General features: G+C 43.8%; 1 protein-coding gene across 1 annotated transcript; it reads left to right on the forward strand.

The window, feature by feature from the left end:
• The first annotated feature begins 1,660 nt into the window (after positions 1-1,660).
• Positions 1,661-14,252, forward strand: zbtb24 (zinc finger and BTB domain containing 24). The gene is made up of 8 exons (XM_084310377.1): positions 1,661-1,682; positions 4,966-5,172; positions 5,508-6,285; positions 7,772-7,939; positions 8,881-8,964; positions 10,123-10,206; positions 11,854-11,935; positions 13,002-14,252. Exons 2-8 carry the CDS (start codon positions 5,026-5,028, stop codon positions 13,939-13,941), a joined length of 2,283 nt encoding a protein of 760 aa, XP_084166503.1. The 5' UTR covers positions 1,661-1,682; positions 4,966-5,025; the 3' UTR covers positions 13,942-14,252.
• The last annotated feature ends 8,554 nt before the right edge of the window (positions 14,253-22,806 follow it).

The following is a 22,806-nucleotide window of genomic DNA, read 5'->3' on the forward strand; positions in this document are numbered from 1 at the left end:
GAAGAGAATGCAACCTACAAAGGAAAGTAATAACATAGAAAATAGATTATAAAGGTAAGTGATGAAACATTACGTTTAGGCACATGGTTCCTGCATACCATCAATTAATATATGATAATCGTATACCATCTGTATATGATAGCATTGTACAATAACACTATACATTTATCTATATATAAATATCCATACCTATTCTTATTTTTAAATAAGAGTAAAATAATAAATAAAAACCACCGGCTGGTCTGGTTTACTACCATAGTGTATTCATAAGTATACCACTGTATATACTACTGTACATACATTAGCTTCCTCATATACTCCATGTTGTCAAGATACAAGACACAACAATGGTTGGTGGTAATTGTTTTTCGGTACAGTTTGTTAAGCACTGGTTACATCAACATGAAACATCAGACATCAGACGCCCACCTCCCAATCCCCACAATAAATACATACAGGACAGTCACATCATATGTAACACAGTGTCAGTCAGTGACTGATGCTTGCCTGTCTGTATATTATACTCCATGTTGTGCATATACAATTATGTCATCATGAATTGAAAATGGGGGAGTCCCCTGATGTAAACAAGACTAAAGTATTTCTCTGGTCTGCATCCCCTTACCAATTGTGTGTATTGATGAGCCGTACTGTACTGTACCCATTCTGCAATCTGTTAATTAAAGTTTTCAATCAATCAATCAATCAATCAATCCATATTCACATGTTGTACTATAGCCTATACTGCAATGCTCTTTGCTGCTACTTTGCACTCTGGTTAGATGCCAACTTAATTTCTTTGCACTCTGTACCGTACGACGTACAGTACTTGTGCCATGCCAATACAAATCTAATAAAAAAAAATAGATAAGTAAAAAGAAAAAAAATAGAAGTCAAAAGTAGGCTACGTCATTCTTCGCCATTCTTTATACTGTTATTGTAGTTACTGAGTTTTACTTTTAACTGAACTATGGCGACACTATTACAATATTATTTATTCAATATATTATAACGGAAAACAATAGGAATAAAGGTAGCACCTGTGGCTGTTCCTCGGAGACGTTTGACAGCATAGATAGGACCGTCGCCGGCCCGCAGCTCGAGGAAGGTCCAGCTGCAGCACCGGAGAATCCTCTCACGGGGCAAGCCTGTGGCAGCCACGAACCTACTGTTTTAAGTGAGCGTGGGTTATTGAATTGATTGATTGATTGAACATTTTATTAATGTCCTCCTTGTTTCGAACCGGTTATGCTTAGGCCCTCTTTCGAAGTCGGTTATGCTTATGCTTAGAGTTTATCTTTAGAGCAGGGCGATAGACCACCAGCCCTGATTCCAAACTCTAAGCATAACCGACTTCGAAAGGGGGCCGCCGCCGCGGCCTAAGCATAACCAGTTCGAAACAAGGTGTACATTAATAACATTTTCAATCAATCAATCAATCAATCAATCAATCAATCAATCAATCAATCAATCAATCAATCAATCAATCCAATATAACACACGCTCACTTAAAACAGCGCACCGCCTAGCTGCTTCTATAGAAAGTAGGTTCGTGGCTGCCACAGGCTTGCCCCTTGAGAGGATTATCCGGCGCTGCAGCTGGACCCTACTCCCCGCAGCTCTCCAAATCACGCTCAACATCTCGCGACAACAACAACAGCTACGGTCAGGATAAATAGACGGTAAGGTCCTGAAAGGTTCATATTATTATTTATAATTTCACTGCATTTGAAGTACACCCGAGTTTTTGGAACAGTTTCGCGCGTACTATTGCTTTCATTTAGTGAATTATATGCACTCTTTTTTTTCAGTTGCACGATTTGAAGCTAATTGTAATCGTGTGGCCTACTAGGCTACTACTACTTCGAATGGCCCAGCTAGCTAACTAGCAGCGTATTGTTTTGTTTGTTTGAGACATTTGTAACGTTAGCTAGCTTGCTCGTCACATGTCTTAAGTCTCACATCACTGCACACACACACACACAATCATAAGGGATTTTACTTTTATGATTAAAGAAATCATTGCTGGGGCACATATTTATGTTTAGCTTTTGTATCTTCTCTGAAAGATTTGACTGTGGCTAGAGAGATGCACATTGTAGGGGGACCCTGATGTAAACAAGACGAACGTCTTTCTCTGGTCTGCATCCCCCAACTGTGTGTAGTACTGAGCCGCACTGTATTGTACCTATTCTGCAATCTAGTTAAATAAAGTTTTCATTCATTCATTCACTCTGTTCTTCAGTCCAAAGCCCTCCACCTAGTACTAGAGGAGTAGTAGCACCCCCGTCACGTTCACGTAGCGTAGGCACCATGTATTGCAGTGGTCCTCAACTTTGCTGCTGTTGATTGATTGCTTGATTGAACATTTTACAGAATGGGTACAATACAATACAGTACGGCTCAATACACACAATTGTTAAGGGGATGCAGACCAGAGAAAGACTTTCGTCTTGTTTACATCAGGGTCCCCCATTTTCAATTCATCATAACATACATGACATACAGGTAGACGGTACTGTTGCATCTAGACATTTATATGACATACCAGATCTACAAATATACAGTACTGTTTATGGGGGTCAGACCTCCAACACCATCACCAACAGCCTGCTCCTGAACATTGGTAAAACCAAGGAGCTGATTGTGGATTTTAGGAGAACACAGCAGGGGACACACACACCACTGTGGATAAACGGGGCTACCGTGGACAGGGTGAGCAGCTTTTAGTACCTGGGGGTCCACTTCTCAGAGGACCTGACATGGACAACACACATAGACTCAGTCGTAAAGAAGGCGAAGCAGCGCCTCTACCACCTGAGACAGTTAAGGAAGTTCAGAGTATCGGGGAAGATACTCCACTCCTTCTACTCCGGAGCTGTAGAGAGCATTCTGACTGGAAACATCACTGCCTGGTATGGAAACACCAAGGCACAGGACAAGAAGGCCCTACAGAGAGTGGTGCGCTCAGCTGAGCGTACTACGGGTATTGCACTACTACCCCTGCAGGTCTTATATAACAAGAAATGCAAATCCAGAGCCTGCAGAATAATGAAAGACCCTCACCACCCCAACAACAGCCTGTTCACGCTGCTGCGGTCAGGCAAACGCCTGCGCACACCAGCAACTAGGACAGAGAGACTTCGGCTCAGCTTCTTCCCCCAGGCCATCAGAGTCTTGAACACTGAACTCTCCACACACAAGCACACATGAGCACACACACAACACACACACTGTATACGATCACACACTAACAGACACTTTAGCACGAACACACACGTGCTGCACACGCATCAACGGTCACTTTACACAATGAAAAGGTCACTTTAAAAAAAGAACGGGAGTGGTTCTTGTATAGTAAATAGATGGATATAGCAAGATAGCATAAGAATATATAGTATATTGTATAGTAGTGTACATAAGACCCAGTGCCTCATCCGTAGCTAACACTGTGTTGCACTGTCGCAGGACCGTAGCATGTCTTTATCATGCTTTTTGTAAACGTTATGTACATTATACCTGTTATGTCTTATTCTTATTACTTGTATTATTGCACAATCGCTGCGGGCATGACCACCCGCATTTCACTGTATGCTTGTATGCCGTGACAAATAAAACTCTTGACTTGACTTGATGTGTACAAAAAGAGTCTAAAAAGAGAGTATACATTTGAGGGGGAAGAAACTGTACATTGGAGGAGGTTGGTTAGGTGGAGTGGGGGGGGGGAATGAACCCTTTCACTGCCACACGACAAATGGTTAACCCTTTCACTACCACACTACAGAAGGTTAACCCTTTCACTACCACACTACAGACGGTTAACCATCTGTAGTGTGGTAGTGAAAGGGTTAAACAAATTCTGGGGACCGTCTCGAGGAGGACCCCACGTTGAGAAGCACTGCTATATTGTATGATTTCTTGTTGTTCAAATTTTAAGGACAACAAATGAGACTTCTCGTGGTGGGACCCAAGCTCAGTAATATCTTCATGAAACATTTGCTGGGGCACATTTAACTATATGTTTAGCTTTTATATATGAAATATCTGCTCATTCATTCTCTGTGATGTTTGGCTAGAGATACAATTTCAATTCAAGCCTTTATTTCAACTCGTAAGACACTGAGGTTACCCTAATTTACAGCGACGGCGAGCTTACAAAACAAGACGCAGTTGATCAGCAATTGCACACAGGAACAATAAATAAGAATAAACAATAGAAAATCAGCTAAGACAGTTACAAGTCGGCACACTGGTCGGAGATCATACTTTTAAAATGCAGCAAGAGAAGGAACCTTCAGCTTCGGGATTTGGTTCAGCTGGCAGTTGGAGATTGACATTCCAACCAGCCAGTCATTTGAACGTGTGGAATAGATTCCGTTCCAACTTCCAGAGGGGGAAGTTTACCAGTAAGGGCTTTAAAAATAAACAAATGCCAATGATGGTTAGTTACACCTTTCAACCAGAGAAGGCCATCCAAACCTTTTCATAAAGGACACACAGTGGTATCATATCTGTCACCACCAGTGATCAATCTCAGGGCAGAATGATGCACACTGCACCTCTGCTCTGTCCTTACATGCCCTTTGATATGATATGATACATTTATTTATATTGCGCCCCTCAACCAATAATCACATCGGCCCGGGGCGCAGCCCGGGAAAAAAAGAAAAACTGAAAGACGGGAACAATAAGAAAACAGAAAAAATACATGCAGGCCAACCAAGCAGACAGAGAACACACAGACATAATACACCTGTCATACTACAACACAAAATTAGCTCAAGGATTTTTTTTTATGGCGAAGAGGTGGGTTTTGAGCATGACCTTAAAAGTCCGTAGAGTGCTGCTTGCAGATTTTATGTTTAGTGGGAGCTTGTTCCAGAGTTTCGGCGCTGCTTTGCTTAGTTGCTTCTGCACCGTTCCGACCTCAGCCTCACGACGAGACGTCTCTATTGCTTCTTCCAGGTGACGTCGGGGAACAAACCGCCCAGGTGACGACGTCGGGGAACAAACCGCCCGGAGAGGATGACCGACCCGGCGCCGGCCACCGCCTCCCTCGTGGCCCTTCGCTCGGACGCACACAAGGACGGCATCCTGAGCCGATTGGACCGGCTGAGGAGGAGGGACCTGCTCTGTGACATCACGCTGATCGTGGAGGACGTACATTTCAAGGTGCGTGAACGTGAAGCCCTACCCTCCTTCAAAACCGCTCTCAAAGAGCACCTACGGGTGGCTGCAATTCAACCCAACCCCATCCCCCTCTAATGTAAAAATAGATTCTCCTTTTGTACTATATTTTTATGATGTTCTCTCTCTCTCTTACATAGTACTGTATATTTGTATGTCTCTAAATGTTTTGATGAATTGAAAATGGAGGACCCTGATGTAAACAAGCCGAAAGTCTTTTTCTGGTCTTCATCCTCTTAGCAGTTGTGTGTATTGAGCTGTGTACTGTATTGTACCCCATTCTGCAATCTGTTAATACAATTTTCAATCAATCAAAAAAGGCCCACAAGGCCCTGCTGGCGGCGAGCAGCGACTACTTCTCCCTGATGTTCACGGCGGAGGACCAGATCAGCCAGTCCACCTACTGGCTGGAGGGCATGGCGGCCGGGACCTTCTCCGCCGTGCTGGAGTTCATCTACAGCTCCCGGGCGTCCGTGGAGCAGAGCGCCACGGAGCAGCTCCTGGTCATGGCCCGTCTGCTGGAGGTCGGCGACCTGGTGGAGGCGCTCGACGAGCTCAGGGTCCTCGTTCCCGACGTCGAGGTCAGAGGGGAGGAGGAGGAGGAGGTGACCGCGGACAAGCTGGAGGTGCCGCCGAATCATCAGCCGCCGAAACGTAAACGAGGACGCCCGAGGAAGATCTCGCAGATGACGCCCGTGCCGGAGGAGCCCGTGGTGGAGAGGGGCTCGAGCGAAGAGAAGAGGCTTCCGGATGTTTCTACAGAAGGAGACGTTTCCGCCGAGAGGCAGGTTGTAGTGGATCTCACGGTGGACTGCGAGGAGGCGGAGGAATGTCTGGTCGAGTCGCAGCTGAAGGACTCGGACGACGCGGATTACGACCCGGGGCCGGCCCACGGTCGGCTGAGTAAACGCAAGATCAGGCCGCCGCTGAAGTACACGGGCTACAGGGTGGGCGACGTGGGCGACGTGGCAGAGAGGAGGGAGCCGGGGAAGAGGGGCAGGAAGAGGAAGTACCCCGACACAGAGGCGCGCTGTGAGGACTGTGGGAAGGTGTTCAAGAAGCACCTATTCTTGAAGATACACGAGAGGACTCATACAGGTGAGAGGTGAGGCTGTCCCCCGAAGCCTGTTTTTGGGATTCGAACTTCGTCAGGGTTTTTCGAACGAACGTTTCGAACTTTCGTTTTTAATTAAAAAAAAATTAAATATTTTTTTTCAAAATAATTTTTTTTTTTTTTTTTTTTTTTTATAAATATCCTCAAACTAAATCCTCAATTTGAATAAAGTGATTAATCTGATTAAATTAGTATCTTTTTTATTAAATCAACTTTTAATGAATATAACTCAGCAGTTTTTTTTAATACTATAATATTAGTGTAGCCTAATCTTTATCTGCAACTGTGAAGAAAAACCCCATTGGTTTAAACAGAATTAATAGACACATAAAAGAAATATATATATAAAAAAAAATAAAAGTATGAAAAATTTGAATTTTGATTTAGAATTCGAATGTAAACGTAAAGTTCGAACATTCGGGCTCAGCCTCAGTGAGAGGCCCTGGGGTTTGCTGCTCCGCTGACCGGATCCACACGGCGGCCCAGGTGGGAACAGGGGTCGGAAAAGGAACCCAACCTGAGAAGGCCATACAGGCAAAATGGCTGCCGTGTGGAATGTGGTCAACTGAGGTCCATGTCAAGGAAACTGTAAAAGAAGGAAGGGTCATCACGTCACTGTGTAGCGTGTGAACGCACACTGGTGGGTGGAAACTTTCAGTTCTGCCAAACGTTGAGTTGAATGGGATCAGCCATCTCCTTGTTTATGACTTGTCATTAAGATGTCAGAATCATCTGCAATGTGTTGCATTGTTAACTAGCTAACGTTTGATATATCGGTTGATGTATATTTCCTCAGATAGCTTGTATGTTGGATTTTAATACAGGCTTCAATAGAACTGGCACCAAAGTCTGGCACCAAGCACCATAGAACGCTGGTATTCTGACATGACGACCCTTCCTTTCTTTTATAATGTCCTTGGTCCATGTAAGGGTGTAAAAAAAAATATATATATATATATATATTAGGGATGTTCGATATTGACTTTTTTACCGATATTTTCCAACTCTTGATTTCCGATACCGATATCAACCGATACCGATATATGCTGGGTTTTCCCCCAAAAAAAATCGGAATCGTTTCAGGTAATTAACATTACATATCTCTTGTCATGGAATTAACACAACATTATGCATACTTTTGACAATAAATAAAATAAGAATTTGTTCTTACTTGCTTGCCTGGGTAAATAAAGGTTAAATAAATGTAAACAAATAAAAAAAATCTTAAGTTTTTTTATTTTTTAAACCGATATCGATATTTTTCGATATTACATTTTAATGCCGATATCGGTAGGCCGATAATATCGGACATCCCTAATATATATATATATATATTTGTAAAATTGATACATGTGTGTTCATGTATTAAATGCATCGATAATATTAAGACTTTAAGAGTTAATCATGTGACTACTAGACCTAAGTCTGTTTCAAAATGCCCCCCCCCCCCCCCTCCCCCCTCCCCCACAGGAGAAAAGCCCTTCAGGTGCCATGTGTGTGGGAAGGGGTTCACCCAGAAGCACACGCTGGTGGTTCATCAGCGCATGCACACGGGAGAGAAGCCCTTCATCTGCACCGTCTGCTCCAAGGCCCTCTCCACCAAGCACTCCCTCCTCGAGCACATGAACCTCCATGCAGGTACCTGGTGTCAATGACCCCCATCTGAGAAGATGTTGTCTCGGGGGAACCCCATCTGAGAAGATGTTGTCTCGGGGGAACCCCATCTGAGAAGGTGTTGTCTCGGGGGAACCCCATCTGAGAAGATGTTGTCTCGGGGGAACCCCATCTGAGAAGATGTTGTCTCGGGGGAACCCCATCTGAGAAGATGTTGTCTCGGGGGAACCCCATCTGAGAAAATAGTTATTCCATAGCTGTTTATACTGTAGGAGGGAAGATAACAGTGAAGAGAATGAGACCTGTGATCAGAAGTCATTCTTATATATATTCTCTCGTTGGGATAAACTTCTAGTCATTTAAGTAATAGTGAAATTAAAATGTTTTTTTTCTGGGGACCCCCTGGAACCTTCTCGAGGACCCCTGGAGGTCCCCGGGCCCCACATTGAGAAACGCTCCATTATATGGTTTCTTTAAAGGAACGCGCCAACATTTTGGGAAACAGCTTAGCACAATGACAGTGACACCTCTCCCGAAGGCTACCCGGCACTGTCCGCTTCCATTCATTGTGCTAAGCTAGGCTAACGTGCAGCCAGGTAGCTTTCTACTGAACGCACAGAGAGAAAACTGGTATCTATCTTCTTGTCTCTCTCTCTGGAGAAGACTGTGAGCTAATTGTTGGCGTGTTCCTTTAAAATGTTCAAATGAAGGACCTACTGTAAATGTTTTCTGGTTGTGGAACCCAAGCTCAGTAATATGTTTATAAAACGTATCATGGACATATTATTTTGGGTCCCGAACCATAGTTTAAGAATGCTATGGAGGAAAGATGAGAGAAGCAGGCCAGTGGCGGGAAGGTCGCCTGTTCGATTCCCAGACTGGCAGGGAAAAGCTGTGTCTTTCTTAAGTAATTTTTCTATTCTATGTTGTAAATAGATTTGTTCTCTGTATCTCTCTGTCCCCAGAGGAGAAGTCCTTCAGCTGTGACAAATGTGGAAAGACGTTCAGTCAGAAGAGGCAACTTAAGAGCCACTACAGGGTTCATACGGGTAAGAATCACATCACTTGGTGGACATTAGCGTGTGATGCAGTGTCTCCCACAGGTCCTCTGTGGTGACCAGCTGGGATACACAGAGCAGTGGACTGTGGACGATGTACCAGGGAATACTGTTGGAACGAATCTTGGGATTAAAGTATTAAAGAAATGCATACTGCTGAAATTGCCATTTGAATGTGTATATATATATATATATAATTTGTATTTAAAATGTTATACATACAAAAAAAATAATATTTATATTGATGGCTGAAACGCAAAACCTTATCTGAAAATGTAACTAACTAAACTAAAAAACTTGTTGTTTTCTTGCATAATGCTATATTTTTTAAGGATACCCAACACAATACACTGCTTTTGGGAAATATCTTGCAGACAGACTGAATAGGTGCAGATAGGAGGTTTCTCATCATCCAAAGTGAAATCAGAAAATCAGAAAATGTTGCGTTTCAGCCATTGAATAATTATTATATATATATAAATCCATATATATATATTAAACTAAATAAGACTTGTGCACATCTAGTTGGACCCTGACTGGAGGTGCAGGTCAGCGCAAGAGAGATATATAAAACTAAAAGGAGAATACCTTCAAAAGAAAGAAGGGACCGCACACTCCTCAGGACTAAAGTGCAATAAGAAAGCAAAAACCAGTCCTGAGGAGTGTGCGGTCCCTTCTTTCTTTTGAAGGTATTCTCCTTTTTGTTTTCCATATATATATATATATTTCTTTTTTTTGGGGGTGAATATCACCTTTTGGTAATTCCAAATGTGTATTGTTACAACAAAACAATAGCTTTGAGTGGTTGGAATGTCCTCTAGTGGACAGAATGTACATAACAACTGATAGTGTAGGCATTGGCATAATAAGCCTATAGGTACGTAGTAATAGGTTCAATTTGAGCATTACAAATTTGAATATTACAAATAATAAAGCACAGGAATTTGAATGAGATTATATAGGAACATTGAGATTATACAGGTACATGCAAGACATTATTAATGTGTTATTCTATCAGTTTGGGTTTGTTTGTGGTGGGTCTGTTTGATACTACTGTGGGGGCCGCCACAAATAAATCTACCGGTATGTATGGGAAAGACTACAGTATTATGCCTAATAATAATCCTTCATTCCTTTACTGCTACACAGGTAAATCCTTCCCAGAATGTGCTCTCTGTCATCACAAGTTTATGGATACAGCTCAACTGAAAAAACATCTCAGAACTCATACAGGTAAAAAGGAATTGCGCATGTGTGAATCACAACCTGATTATTGGAGTTAAATTAACTTCAGTTTACATAAATGTACAGTATCTTAAGTCTTTTTATAATAATATACAGTATATATATATATATATGTTTTAAATGTACATAGCTTTATCAAAAACAAAGGGTAATTTCTGACAAAGGACAATCTATGCTGTCCTTCATACTGGACGCCCACCGCTCCAGCTAATTAGCCACAAAGTTCATGTAAATTAATGGGGCCACAGTCTGTACAAACCCTGAAATAAACAGAGTTATATGTAGGTGTATAAGTAGGTATATAGAAGAATTATATGCAGGTATTCAGACAGGGGCCCGAAGGCCACAATTCGTAACTTACCCTTTAAGAAGACCACGAGACAAAACTAAAATAAACAGGCAATTTTTGAAAACATTACATGAAATGTCATAAATGTCATTATGAATTGAAAATGGGGGACCCTGATGTAAACGAGACTAAAGTCTTTCTCTGGTCTGCATCCCCTTAACAATTGTGTGTATTGAGCCATACTGTATTGTACCCATTCTGCAATCTGTTAATAAAATCAATCAATCAATCTGTAAAAGTGTGTTTTTAAGAAGTGATCTAAAAGATGATGCTAAAGTTACTCAGATGTTCTCGGGCAGGGTGTTCCATAATATACTGCAGGGGCGCCAATGGTAGAAACACAAGCCTATGGTTTTAGACTGTGGAAAAATCTGAAGGGCCCTGCCCTAGGATCTTGGGCTGCACTCTGGCTCAGAAGAAGCTTCTATCCCCAGGCCATCAGGCTGCTAAACGAACAATAATCACTATGCAACAACCATCAAATGCACACAGCACACACACCCACACGCACACACTCACTTAAACAAACAACACACTGCAGCACCCACTCTCCACACTTTAGATCACACAAACACACTTTATATTGATTGATAAAGGATTTGCACTACAACTCGTACACCTACTGTAAATTGTACCTAAATTGCACCTCATCCCATTTCTGCCTTGCACTATATAGTATTGTATATTAGTACACTGCACAGTATTGTATATTATATGGTAACTCAGTTACGTCTATTCTGCATCGAACATTGTACATATGTCTATACTGAACACTGTGACCTAATTTTTTTTTACTTCTAATTTACATGCTATACTATGTTATTTTATTTCATACTTATCTTGTCTTGCACAGTCTCTGGAGCGCAACAGTAAGAAGTATTTTGTATAAAAGTATTCTGTACTTCTGTATGACAACTATTAAAGAAACTTGAAACTTGAATATCGCTGCTGTCGGGACAAAACCTCATAACTCCATTTTTTTATTTATTTTTTTATTATATAAATCAACTCCGTAGATCATCCTCCATATGTGTGTGTGGGTTTTACAAAGTTTAAACAATGGGAAAGCATTAAACCGATCATCTGTCTAAACCTCCTAACTCTATTCACCCTCAAATCTGTGTTAGTTTTTTTCATCTGCTGAAAAGTTGGGTTTTTGGAGTTATGAGGTTTTGTCCCGACAGCAGCGATATGCAACATGTTGCAAGGGGCAGCCCTGTCCTTACCTTGAACATGATCAGTTGATGACAATGACGTTTTTTTTTATCATGATTGTTGTGTTACAGGTGAGAAGCCTTTCACTTGCGAAATCTGCGGAAAGTGTTTCACAGCCAAAAGCACATTGCAGACACACATCAGAATCCACAGGTGAGTTAACTTCTAGTGCTGCGGGTATGAATGAGTTACTTCAAGTGGCGTTTGGTTAGACTACCTACTATGCTAATATGTCTGTACTGCTATGCACTCAAGACTGTAGCACTCAAGTTCGGCACTGCTAGACGAACAATGTTACTGACCCTTCCTGCTGACTTGTAAGTCGCTTTGGATAACAGCGTTAGCTAAATGACTACATTTCTTACATTTATATAGCGCCTTTCAGGAAACCCAAGGCACTTAACAGAGGAGGGGGGGCAAACTAAGGGGAAGGAGATCAGAGGAACAATTAGAGGAACAATTAGGTAAAAAGAGGGCAGAGTCATTGATACATTTGGTGAAGGGGTGAGATTTGAGTTGAGATCTGAATGAGTCCAGGGATGTAGCGTTGCGGATGTTTAGCGGGTGGGAGTTTGGAGGGAGGGAGTTCCAGAGGGTGGGTGTTTGGAGGGAGGGAGTTCCAGAGGGTGGGTGTTTGGAGGGAGGGAGTTCCAGAGGGTGGGTGCGGCAACAGAGAAGGCTCTGTGGGACCGACGGTGCGCAGGGTGGTGGTGGGGGATGGAGAGGAGACCGGAGTCAGAGGACGGCAGCCTCCGGGGCGGGATGTAGGGATGGAGGAGGTCAGCTATAGGTACCCGGGGGGCAAGGGAGTGAAGGGCTTTGTAGGTGATGAGGATCTTAAAAGTTGATGCGGGACATGACTGGAAGTCAGTGGGGGGTGGGTGACAAATCCCTGTGCATCATTGTACCGTTTCTTATTGTCGAATTAACTGTGTCTTGATCTGTATCCCTATCGTGTGTTTTATGGGCTTTTGTTTGTGTTTTTATTCTAATGTTATTATTTATCTTGATTTTATTCTGTTTGTATTGCTAACCCTTTTTCACACATGATTTTAGCCTGTACCTTCTTGCAGGGGGACTGCCAATGGAAATGAGCCTTTTGGAAATAATTGGGTGCATTTAAAAAAATATTTAAATGTTTTCTTAATGTACGCTGTCCCCCTTGAACAAATAAAGTAAACCTAAACCTAATCTATGATCCCGCTGTCTTTTTTTCCAGAGGCGAGAAGCCGTTCACCTGCGGCATTTGCAACAAGTCCTTCTCGGACCCCAGCGCCAAGCGTCGCCACGTCGCCTCCCACTCGGGCAAGAAGCCGTTCACCTGCTCCTTCTGCAGCCTCTCCTTCACCCGTCTGGACAACCTGAACACCCACGCCAAGACCCACACCAAGGAGAGGGTCCCGGGGGCCGCGGAGGAGGAAGAAGAGGAGGAGGAGGAGGACGAGGTGCGTAACGCCCTGCAGTACCACCTGCCCCCCGGCTCCCAGCAGGAGATCCAGATCCAGGTGGTGGCGGGGGACAACATGGACTTCGTCCCGGGACAGCAGCAGCAGCAGATCAGCATCATCGCCACCACCGCCACGGAGGGAGAGGCCCACCACCACCCCAGGCTCACCCTCATGGCCCCGCCGCCGCCGGCCCACATGCAGAGCCTGGTTCTGGTGGCCCAGGGCGCGGCGGCGGCGGTGGACCACGGCGTCCCCCCGCAGCAGATCCAGACCATCGGTGTGCTGGAGAGCCAGCTGGCCGCCGGCGGGGGGGGTCAGCAGCCCGAGCAGATGCACGTCATCACCCTGAGCAAGGAGGCCATGGAGCACCTGCAGGCCCACCACGGGCCGCCCCAGCCCCTGGTGCACAGGACCGTCATGCAGCATCAGCAGCATCAGCACCAACCCGTCCAGCAGCTGGCGTTGACCCGGGAGCCGGGGGGGCCCTCGCTGGGACACGCCGTGGGCGGCAGGGAGCAGCACCAGCAGCACCAGCAGCACCACCACGGCCACGACCAGGGGATCCACATCAACAGCCAGAGCTCGCAGCCCATCTCCATCAGTCACACCAGCGAGCAGATCTCCGGACACCACATCCAGGGACAGACCTTCCAGATCCAGGCGGGCAACATCTCCTACCTCTACACCACCAGCCTGCCCCAGGGGAGCTGAGAGGGGAGCTGAGTCCAGGGGGCCCAGGCAGGGTTTCCGTTAGAAAAAATTGTTGCCAGTCTCGGACAAATGGGATCAATTCCGGTCAGAGTTTATTGAGCTTAAAAACAATTGATAGGCAGGCTATATAAAGAATGACATCCTCAAGGCATTTATAATATTTTAACTTAAAACTAGGCTACTTTTGCGTATATACAGTCATTAATATATTCCAAATAAAATAAGTCCCTCGAGACTTCGTGCTGCTGCCGACTTGAGGTGTCGGTGGGCAGTCTGCCCGACATTAATAAACAGCAGTCTGTTATAATCACATTTTTTAACGAATTCCGTTATATTGGACATTTGTATTAATTATATCAAGCGAAGAACTGAGAAATTTGGCAGAGAGAGACGGCAACATTATCGTGGGTTTGCGTGCTGACTATCTCCACCTCCCAATGACTTCAGTGCTGGATTTGCGAGAGCATGCAGCTGCAGAGCCAGCTGTGTTTTCAGGTCCGGTCTGCGTGTTGCTTTTTAACAGCGGAGCAGTGCAAGAATGTGACAATTTGACCATGTGACCGCGGGAGAGCGGCAGTGCGGAAATAGGCTGTCTCTAAGACAAACTCTAACCTTAACCAGCTCCTTAACAGCGCCTAAACTTAACCGTTCTAACCTTAACCAACTCCGAAACAATGCCTAACCTTAACCTTAACCTTAACCATGCCTAACCTTAACCTTAACCATAGAAAGAATATTGCCATTCTCTAAGACAAACTCTAACCTTAACCAGCTCCTTAACAGCGCCTAAACTTAACCGTTCTAACCTTAACCAACTCCGAAACAATGCCTAACCTTAACCTTAACCTTAACCATGCCTAACCTTAACCGGCGAAAGAATACACGTTAAAAAAAAAAATCACGTTAAAAAAGAAATTTGATGGGATTCGAACTCGTCAACAACGGACCGCAGGACCGCTGCGCTGCCAGGTGAGCTGAGCGCCGAATGAAAATCATGGCGGATTAGGGCGGTTACATAATTCCGCAAGCTCTGCCGCTCCGCTCTGCGGTTGCCGCGCCTGCCGCGGGGCGTGTCGCAGCCAATCAGGGAAAACGCGGAAGCAACGGCAGCACTGCTCCGCTGTTATTAAGCAATAGGCGTCCGGTCTGGGGACCGCTCAGAAGCGCCCCCCACCCAACAGCTGAATTGCCAATGGCTGAATTGGAGTACTGCACTGTGCGGGCACAGTTCTGTGGGTTCTGCGGCTCTGCAGCTGCATGCTCTCGCAAATCCAGCACCAAGCTCCCGCTGACAACATCGTTGTCATTATTAGACCTGCTTGGTGAAGCATCAATGAAACAAATGTAATGATTGTTTCGTTCATCGCATAGGCTATTTAATTTTAGCCTATTTTAATACAATTCAAATAATCAAATTGTGCTTAGAGGGAATTATTTTCACCTGACATTATGACCGGAGAGATTTAAATATTCTGACTTCAACAGATTTTGCCGGTCAAATACCGGTAATTACCGGCTAACGGAAACCCTGGCCCCAGGGGAGCTGAGTCCAGGGGCCCCCAGGGGAGCTGAGTCCAGGCTGCTCTAAGACTAACTGTACAGCAGTTGCCAAAATTGTCCAGTTGTCCTGAAACATGTTTATGGTGAAGGCCTGAAACATCTGTTTATGGTGAAGGCCTGAAACATCTGTTTATGGTGAAGGCCTGAAACATCTGTTTATGGTGAAGGCCTGAAACACATGTTTATGGTGAAGGCCTGAAACATCTGTTTATGGTGAAGGCCTGAAACATCTGTTTATGGTGAAGGCCTGAAACACATGTTTATGGTGAAGGCCTGAAACACTTGTTTATGGTGAAGCCCTGAAACATCTGTTTATGGTGAAGGCCTGAAACATCTGTTTATGGTGAAGGCCTGAAACACATCAGTTTAGGGAGGAAATACATCAGTGACCTCAGTTAAATAGCCATTTTCTATTGGCTGGTCCACAACACAATGCAGTAGAAATTGTTCAGTATTTGGATTAATTTCAATATATAACTTTTTTTATTTGTAAATAAATTTTACAAAGTAAAAATAAAAAAGGGCCAAACAACATACCTTGTTGCTGAGGTACATTTCTTTTTCTAAAGTAATAACATCAGGAATAACACGGCAGTATGTTACAGTTGTGAATGACATCATGTTACTGTGTATGCAATGACAATAAAATGCCTCGTTGAATGAAATAATCAGATTCCTCTCTCGAGACTGAATAGGGAATATATTTATACACAACTGCTAAGTAAAACAAACGACAAATGGTAATGATGCCAAATCCCGCGTTCCATTCACACACAGCTGTAGACTTGATGAGCGGGTCTCAAGAGGTCGTCCCGGGGTCATCTTACTGATGGTGGAGCCTCAGCCGTGGAAGGTGTGAGACGTCTTGAAGAGCCTCCGTCAACAGAGGTCTGGTAACCGCCTCTCAGCTGTCGGGACGCGCAGGCGAGAGGGATCCTTAAGAGAAGAGAAGATCAGTTAACAACCGGTTACATGACGAAGACACTGCTGGTCATTTTACTGTTCTGTACCCTGTCTTGGAAAATATGATCATGTCCGTAGCTCTGTGTTAAATACATATTCTCTGTACAGCCATGGCGAATTAATATAGTTAACTAGTATACAGCTACAGCTTAGACACCAGTGTTCTTAAAACAGCCAAGGCCCAGGCGATATGACATTTGGCCTTTGTCTCCAGTTCTTGTGTGAGACACGACAAAACCCCTAAAAACCCATCTTTTGTTTTCATTTTCTCATCTTTGTTTACCTTTCTTGTCCTATCCGTTATTAATTTGTCATCTTTTGACAAACTTTGTACATAATTGTAAGTCTGACCAGAGCTCTTTCTCACTTTCTGGTCGGACGCTTGTGTGTACACATTTGTCTCTGATTGTAAACTGAGCATACTCTTTTTGTGGCCACAGAAACGGATAATAAACTGTGTTCTATTTTTGATACAATTTGACTCGTCTGAATTTCTACAGTTTCACTCTTTGGCTCATTTAAAATGGTCCACAACAACTGATTCACAGAATGTTTAGAATGCACATTTGTATGTGTTGAGAAATATGTCAACAAAAAATTTACAATTCTGCGTATTATTACTGATTACTGATATTTTCCAGTGTTTTACCACGGCAGAGAAATTAGGTGTTTACGTTTGAAAGCAGTTACCAATGGTTACAGGCAGCCATGTTGGAAGAAAGACCACTGCACAAGCATTCTGTGCAAGGTCTCGGGTACACGCACACACACACCCACCCACCCTATTTATAGATGCATATTTCCAAACTTTGATCAAGAGTTTCCTTCTTTCCTGGATTATATTAGGCAAAGCGCCTCGGATTTACAATGTCTGTCACTCACTCACAGTTAGCCACTCTGCCCCTAGTGGTGGCTCACATACATGGCACTTTGACTCGTATTTAGAGAATCCATTTTGATGCTTCACATCTATGACACCGTGTGTTTGTGTATGATACTGTAGGAATGACTAGGAGCACACACTCAAAGAGGTGCAGGTCCATAGGAATAAATATGTGTCTATTTATTTGACTCGGATCATCCAAATTCTGGATGTGCTTAAAAGGAACACGTCAACATTATGGGAAATGCGCGTACCGTCTTCTCCAGAGTCAGACGAGAAGATGGATACCAGTTTCCTCTCTGTGTGTTCAGTAGGAAACTATCCGGCTGCAAGCTAGCCTAGCTTAGCACAACTGAATGGAAGTGGATACCAACCACTAGCCTAGCTTAAAATTCCGGGAGAGGTGTTTTTGGCCAACAGCTAGGCTAGCTGGTCCGTATCCGCTTCCATTCATTTGTGCTAAGCTAAGCTATCTTGCGGCCGGATACTGTAGCTTTCTACTAATCGCATTTCCCCATAATGTCGGCGTGTTCCTGTGTAACTGCATCCTCTCCCTATACTCACCGCTTTGGGTCTCTCTAGCTTGGCGTCAATATGGCCCCTGGCATCAAAATGGCCCCAGGCAACATCTGCCTTCTGGCTCCTCCCTTCTGGACTCAGGTGCTCCAGAGTGGTGTCTCTGGTGGTGAGGCCTTCAAACAGCCCAGAAGCCCGGCGACTTGCCCCGAGTAGACCTAACACAGCAACAGTACAAGAGACAGTGGTGGAAGGTAACTAAGTATTTTTACTCAAGTACTGTACTTAAGTACAATTTCGAGCTACTTGTACTTTATGTGAGTATTTTCATTTTAGGGAACTTTACACTTTTACTCCATTGCATTTCAAGGGAAATATTGTAGTTTTTACTCCTACTACATGTATCTGAACCCGTCGGTTACTAGTTACTTTGAAGAAAAGGATTTAGCTTTGAAAACATAATTTTTTTACAAACAAAATAAAAATATTTATTAAGATTATATACTTTCACATTTGAAACCTGTCAACTTCAAGAGGACGTAATCAGAGCAGCATAACTGGACCACATACCACTTTAACATAACCTTTAATCAGAGCAGCAGAACTGGACCACATACCACTTTAACACAACCTTTAATCAGAGCAGCATAACTGGACCACATACCACTTTAACATAACCTATAGAGGTCAATGGATACACAAACGTCATGTAGAATGTGTACATTCAATAGCAAATACTTCTCTACTTTTACTTAAATAGAATTTGAATGGAGGACTTTTACTTTTACCAGAGTACTCATTTATCTGGAGTATTTCTACTTTTAAGTAAAGGAACTGTACTTCTTCCACCACTGACAAGAGAGCAGTGTGTGAGACTATACTGAGCTGTTCCACACCGCTGGGAAAAAAATATAATCTATATAATATAATCCAAAGTATAATAGAAAATGGTGTCCAACGTCACGACCAAGATGATGTACTTGATTGTCCATGAATCATGCACTTCCAAATGGAAGCTTTGCTCAGAAGCTAAATCTATTGGGCCTTGTGAAACATGTATATGAGTTCTCCCTGTACTGTTCTGAGACAGGCTATGTATGTATGATGGACGTAAAAATAATATATATGAATATAAATGGAAATACAAATAAATATATCTAGTCAATCTAGAGTGTAAGAGTCACATGACTGTTCAGACTGAGGTCACATTGCAAAGAATCAGACCTGTATCTGATTTATAACCACATGAAAGTGGCCCAAAATCTGAATTGAAAAGATCGGATTCCATGTGATTTGTGCTGTTCACACTGTCGTGAAAGAATCTGATCCGAGTCACATAAGTCACAAAAGATATACATTTTTGCCTGCAGTGTGAACGTAGCCATAGAGTGACATTATAGACAGGTTTGTGTGACTGACTTCATCACAGTACCTGCAGAGGGACGTCCAACGCTGGATCTGCAGAGAGAGGGACTGTAGCGAGGCTGGTTCCACCCTGCCATTCAACAGAGAATACAAGTGAGACACGAGGACAGAGAGAGGACGGACACGAGAGGACAGACACAAGAGGACAGACACGAGAGGACAGACACAAGAGGACAGACACGAGAGGACAGACACCGTCTGTAGTGTGGTAGTGAAAGGGTTAACCTTCTGTAGTGTGGTAGTGAAAGGGTTTAAAACAGGGGTCTCAAACTCAATGTACCTGGGGGCTGCTGGAGGTAGAGTCTGGGTGAGGCTGGGCCGCATCAAATATGTAAGGGATAATGTATAGCTACGAGGTCATTGTCGCAAAATAATTGACCGACACAGAGTTTAAAATACCGAGCCGCCTCTGCGAGGTGTTTTAAACGTCAGTGAAGGTCAATTATTTTGCGACAATGATCGAGTATAGCTATACATTATCCCGCTTATTACATGGCTAACTTACTAACAATATACCTAATTCATTTTACATCGACTCGCAACACTGGTTATGGCTCCGCTGAGTGCTCGTCGCTCCGCCCCCCAGCAGCTTCCCCGGCAGCCGGCAGTGTCTGATTGCACTGATGTCAGTGGGCTTGATTGCGAACAGCTGCGCACAGCGGTCATTATTGTCCCACAGCGGTCATTATTGTGTAATATCGGACCTCTGACGCGCGCTATTGACCAATCACAAGCAAGCATTTCGGCGAATGTGAAAACGCCATGTAATAAATATATATTTTTTTTTGTTGCTAAATCAACTCTGCCTCTCTTTGTTAACTACAACAAGCAATGCTGTTTGTTATTTAAGATGAGGTCTGTTACGAACTGGCTCAAGCTCGCAACAAGAATAGGGAGACACAGGCACAATTTAAGAAATAACAAAGAATTTATTATCAGTAATTTAAAGGAGCAGCCAATATATATGAGTATCAGTGTGTCAGCAGTGTGTGGATGATTGTATGTGCAGCATGAATGTGTAGGTGTAAAAGCAAAGAAAAGCAACCAAAACAAATGAACCAAAAGTAACAGCCAAATGACCAAAGAACCAAATAATCAACAAACAGCAACCAGACAAACAAAGAACCAAAAACAAATGGGGAGTTCGCCAGAGATCAGAGGCAGCCTCTCTCTGATATCCTGCTGGGACACACTGGCCCAGGTGTGCACCAATTAGCTGACGAGCCTTCCCCAGCTCTGCTCTGCCAGCCAGAGCAGAGGAAGACGAGACTGGGGGAGGGTCGGCACTGACAGATTTGTGTTCATTGTGCTGCTTTTATAAAGCCTCAAATGACGGCTTACAATATTTCATGAAAGCAAAGTGTTTAGTTTGTCTAAGATTTTAAAAGGTTTAAACTTTACAGCACTGACAAAGTTGAACAAAGTGCTGTACAAGTCCCACAACATTTAAAAAAAAAAATATTTTTTTTTACTTTGATTTCAAGTAGGGGGCCGCAAAATATCATCCAGCGGGCCGCAATTGGCCCGCGGGCCACGAATTTGAGACCCCTGGTTTAAAACAACGACTCCCCAGGTCACTGCTGTAGTATATAGACCTGTTCGAACTTGACAACATTATCATTCCAAATAGGCCCCAAGTGTATCTCCGGTTGCAGCGTTCGCTGATACAAGAGCTGACAGGAAGTAAACATGGACCCCCCCCCGAGCTGTCCCCCAGTGAAGCGCTCTCAATCTGAACGGAACCAGAAGACCCCTCCGAGGCCACGGGCACTTACCGGACGTAGAGGCGGACCTGGAGAAGAGAGCGCTCTCGGCGTCGCTCACCTGGCCCTGCAGCTCGTCTACCCGCTGAAAAGCCTCCTGTTTGAGGCTGCGCTCCTGATGAAGGCGATGCCTCACCTGCGAACAGCAGAATGTGCGGTTAATTATTTTCATATCTTATAAGAATGATGTTGAAGATGGCAGGCATTCTCAAACGCTTTGTACCCAGACGGCGACCATTTCCTGGTTGTTTTCTTATGTATCGTTGAAAATGCAAAACATGTAAAGTAAAGGCTTTTTAATCATATACACTTTATATTATATGTATTTTTATTCAGTGCTTGAAATGTGTTTTTCTTGCCCCCAATGATGACCCTGCATACTTTTTCTGCACCTTTGTTTACACAGTTTATTTTCCTCATATTTCTTTTTTCAGATAAAATATTATTGCCTATATTTATGTCTTTCTACTGTTACCCTGCCCATACCTGTACCTCCCCTCCCCCCTCCCCCTCCTACAATGACGCCCGAATTTCCCCAAGGGGATCAATAAAGGAATATCTTATTGTCTTGAGTCTGAAAACGTACACAGACTAGTCCTCGAGCACGCCACTATTTCCTTAGCGAGGTTCATACAAGGGGCAGTTCGCCCCAAGAGCAGTCGTGGAAAGTAAGTATTCTTACTCAAGTAAAATTTGTACTTAAGTACAATTTTGAGCTACTTTATGCGAGTATTTTCATTTTAGGGAACTTTTTACTTTTACTCCACTACATGTATCTGAACCCATCAGTTACTAGTTACTTTGAAGAAAAGGATTTAGCATAGAAAACAATATAATACAAAATAAAAGATTTATGTGATTTACTTTTACATTTGAAGCCTGTCAACTTCAAGAGGGTGTAATCAGAGCAGCACAACTAGACCACATACCACTTTAACACAACCTATAGAGGTCAATGGATACACAAACGTCATCATCATTTATTTATTTGTACATGGAATTACGACAGTCCATATTAATATAATTCACCAAATTCCATGGCCGAAAGGAACAGGAAGAAGAAAAATTCTTCGTTTCTCTCCTCCACATCGCCTGTGGTGCTTTGTTCGTATTGCTATAGGTTTTTAGTGAGTTTTTCCTTGCCTTCATTGGGGAATATCTGGGAGTGTCACATATTTGGATTTTATGGTGGGTTTTTTGTCCTTTATTTATTGTGATGTTTCTTCTCGACTTGTTTAAAGAAGACTTGTACAGCCCATGGGGGCATTTACCTTGTGATTTCGGGCTTTACAAATACATTTGATTTGATTTGATTTGATTATGCCTGCGTGTCTCACGGACGCCTCTGGGGGGAACGGGGGGTCGTTCACCTGCCGGATCTCCTTGGCACTGCGTTGTCTCTGCAACTGGCTCTGCCTGCTGCTCCTGTCCAGCTGCTCCCCGAGGTCCCTGAGGCGTCGGCCCCTGTCCTCCACGTCGCCCCTCATCTGCTCCAGCCTCCGGGCGCCGTGGCTCTCCAGCTCCTGCCTGCTGCGCGTCTCCAGGGCGGAGCGGTGCCTGGTCGCTTGCAGCTCCTCCGTCTTTTGGGGGGGGGGGGGGGGGGGGGGTGTTATTAGTTGATTAGCACACGTCGTATCCACTACTACATGGACCCTTTCAGGTTTTGTTTATTAGGATCCCCAATTAGCTACAGAATTGCAGTAGCTATACTCTTCCTGGGGTCCACAAATGATGTACATTGTGACCGTGCAACAT

This window comes from Notolepis coatsorum (assembly GCF_963971535.1).
Source record: "Notolepis coatsorum genome assembly, chromosome: 3".
Lineage (NCBI taxonomy): Eukaryota > Metazoa > Chordata > Actinopteri > Aulopiformes > Paralepididae > Notolepis > Notolepis coatsorum.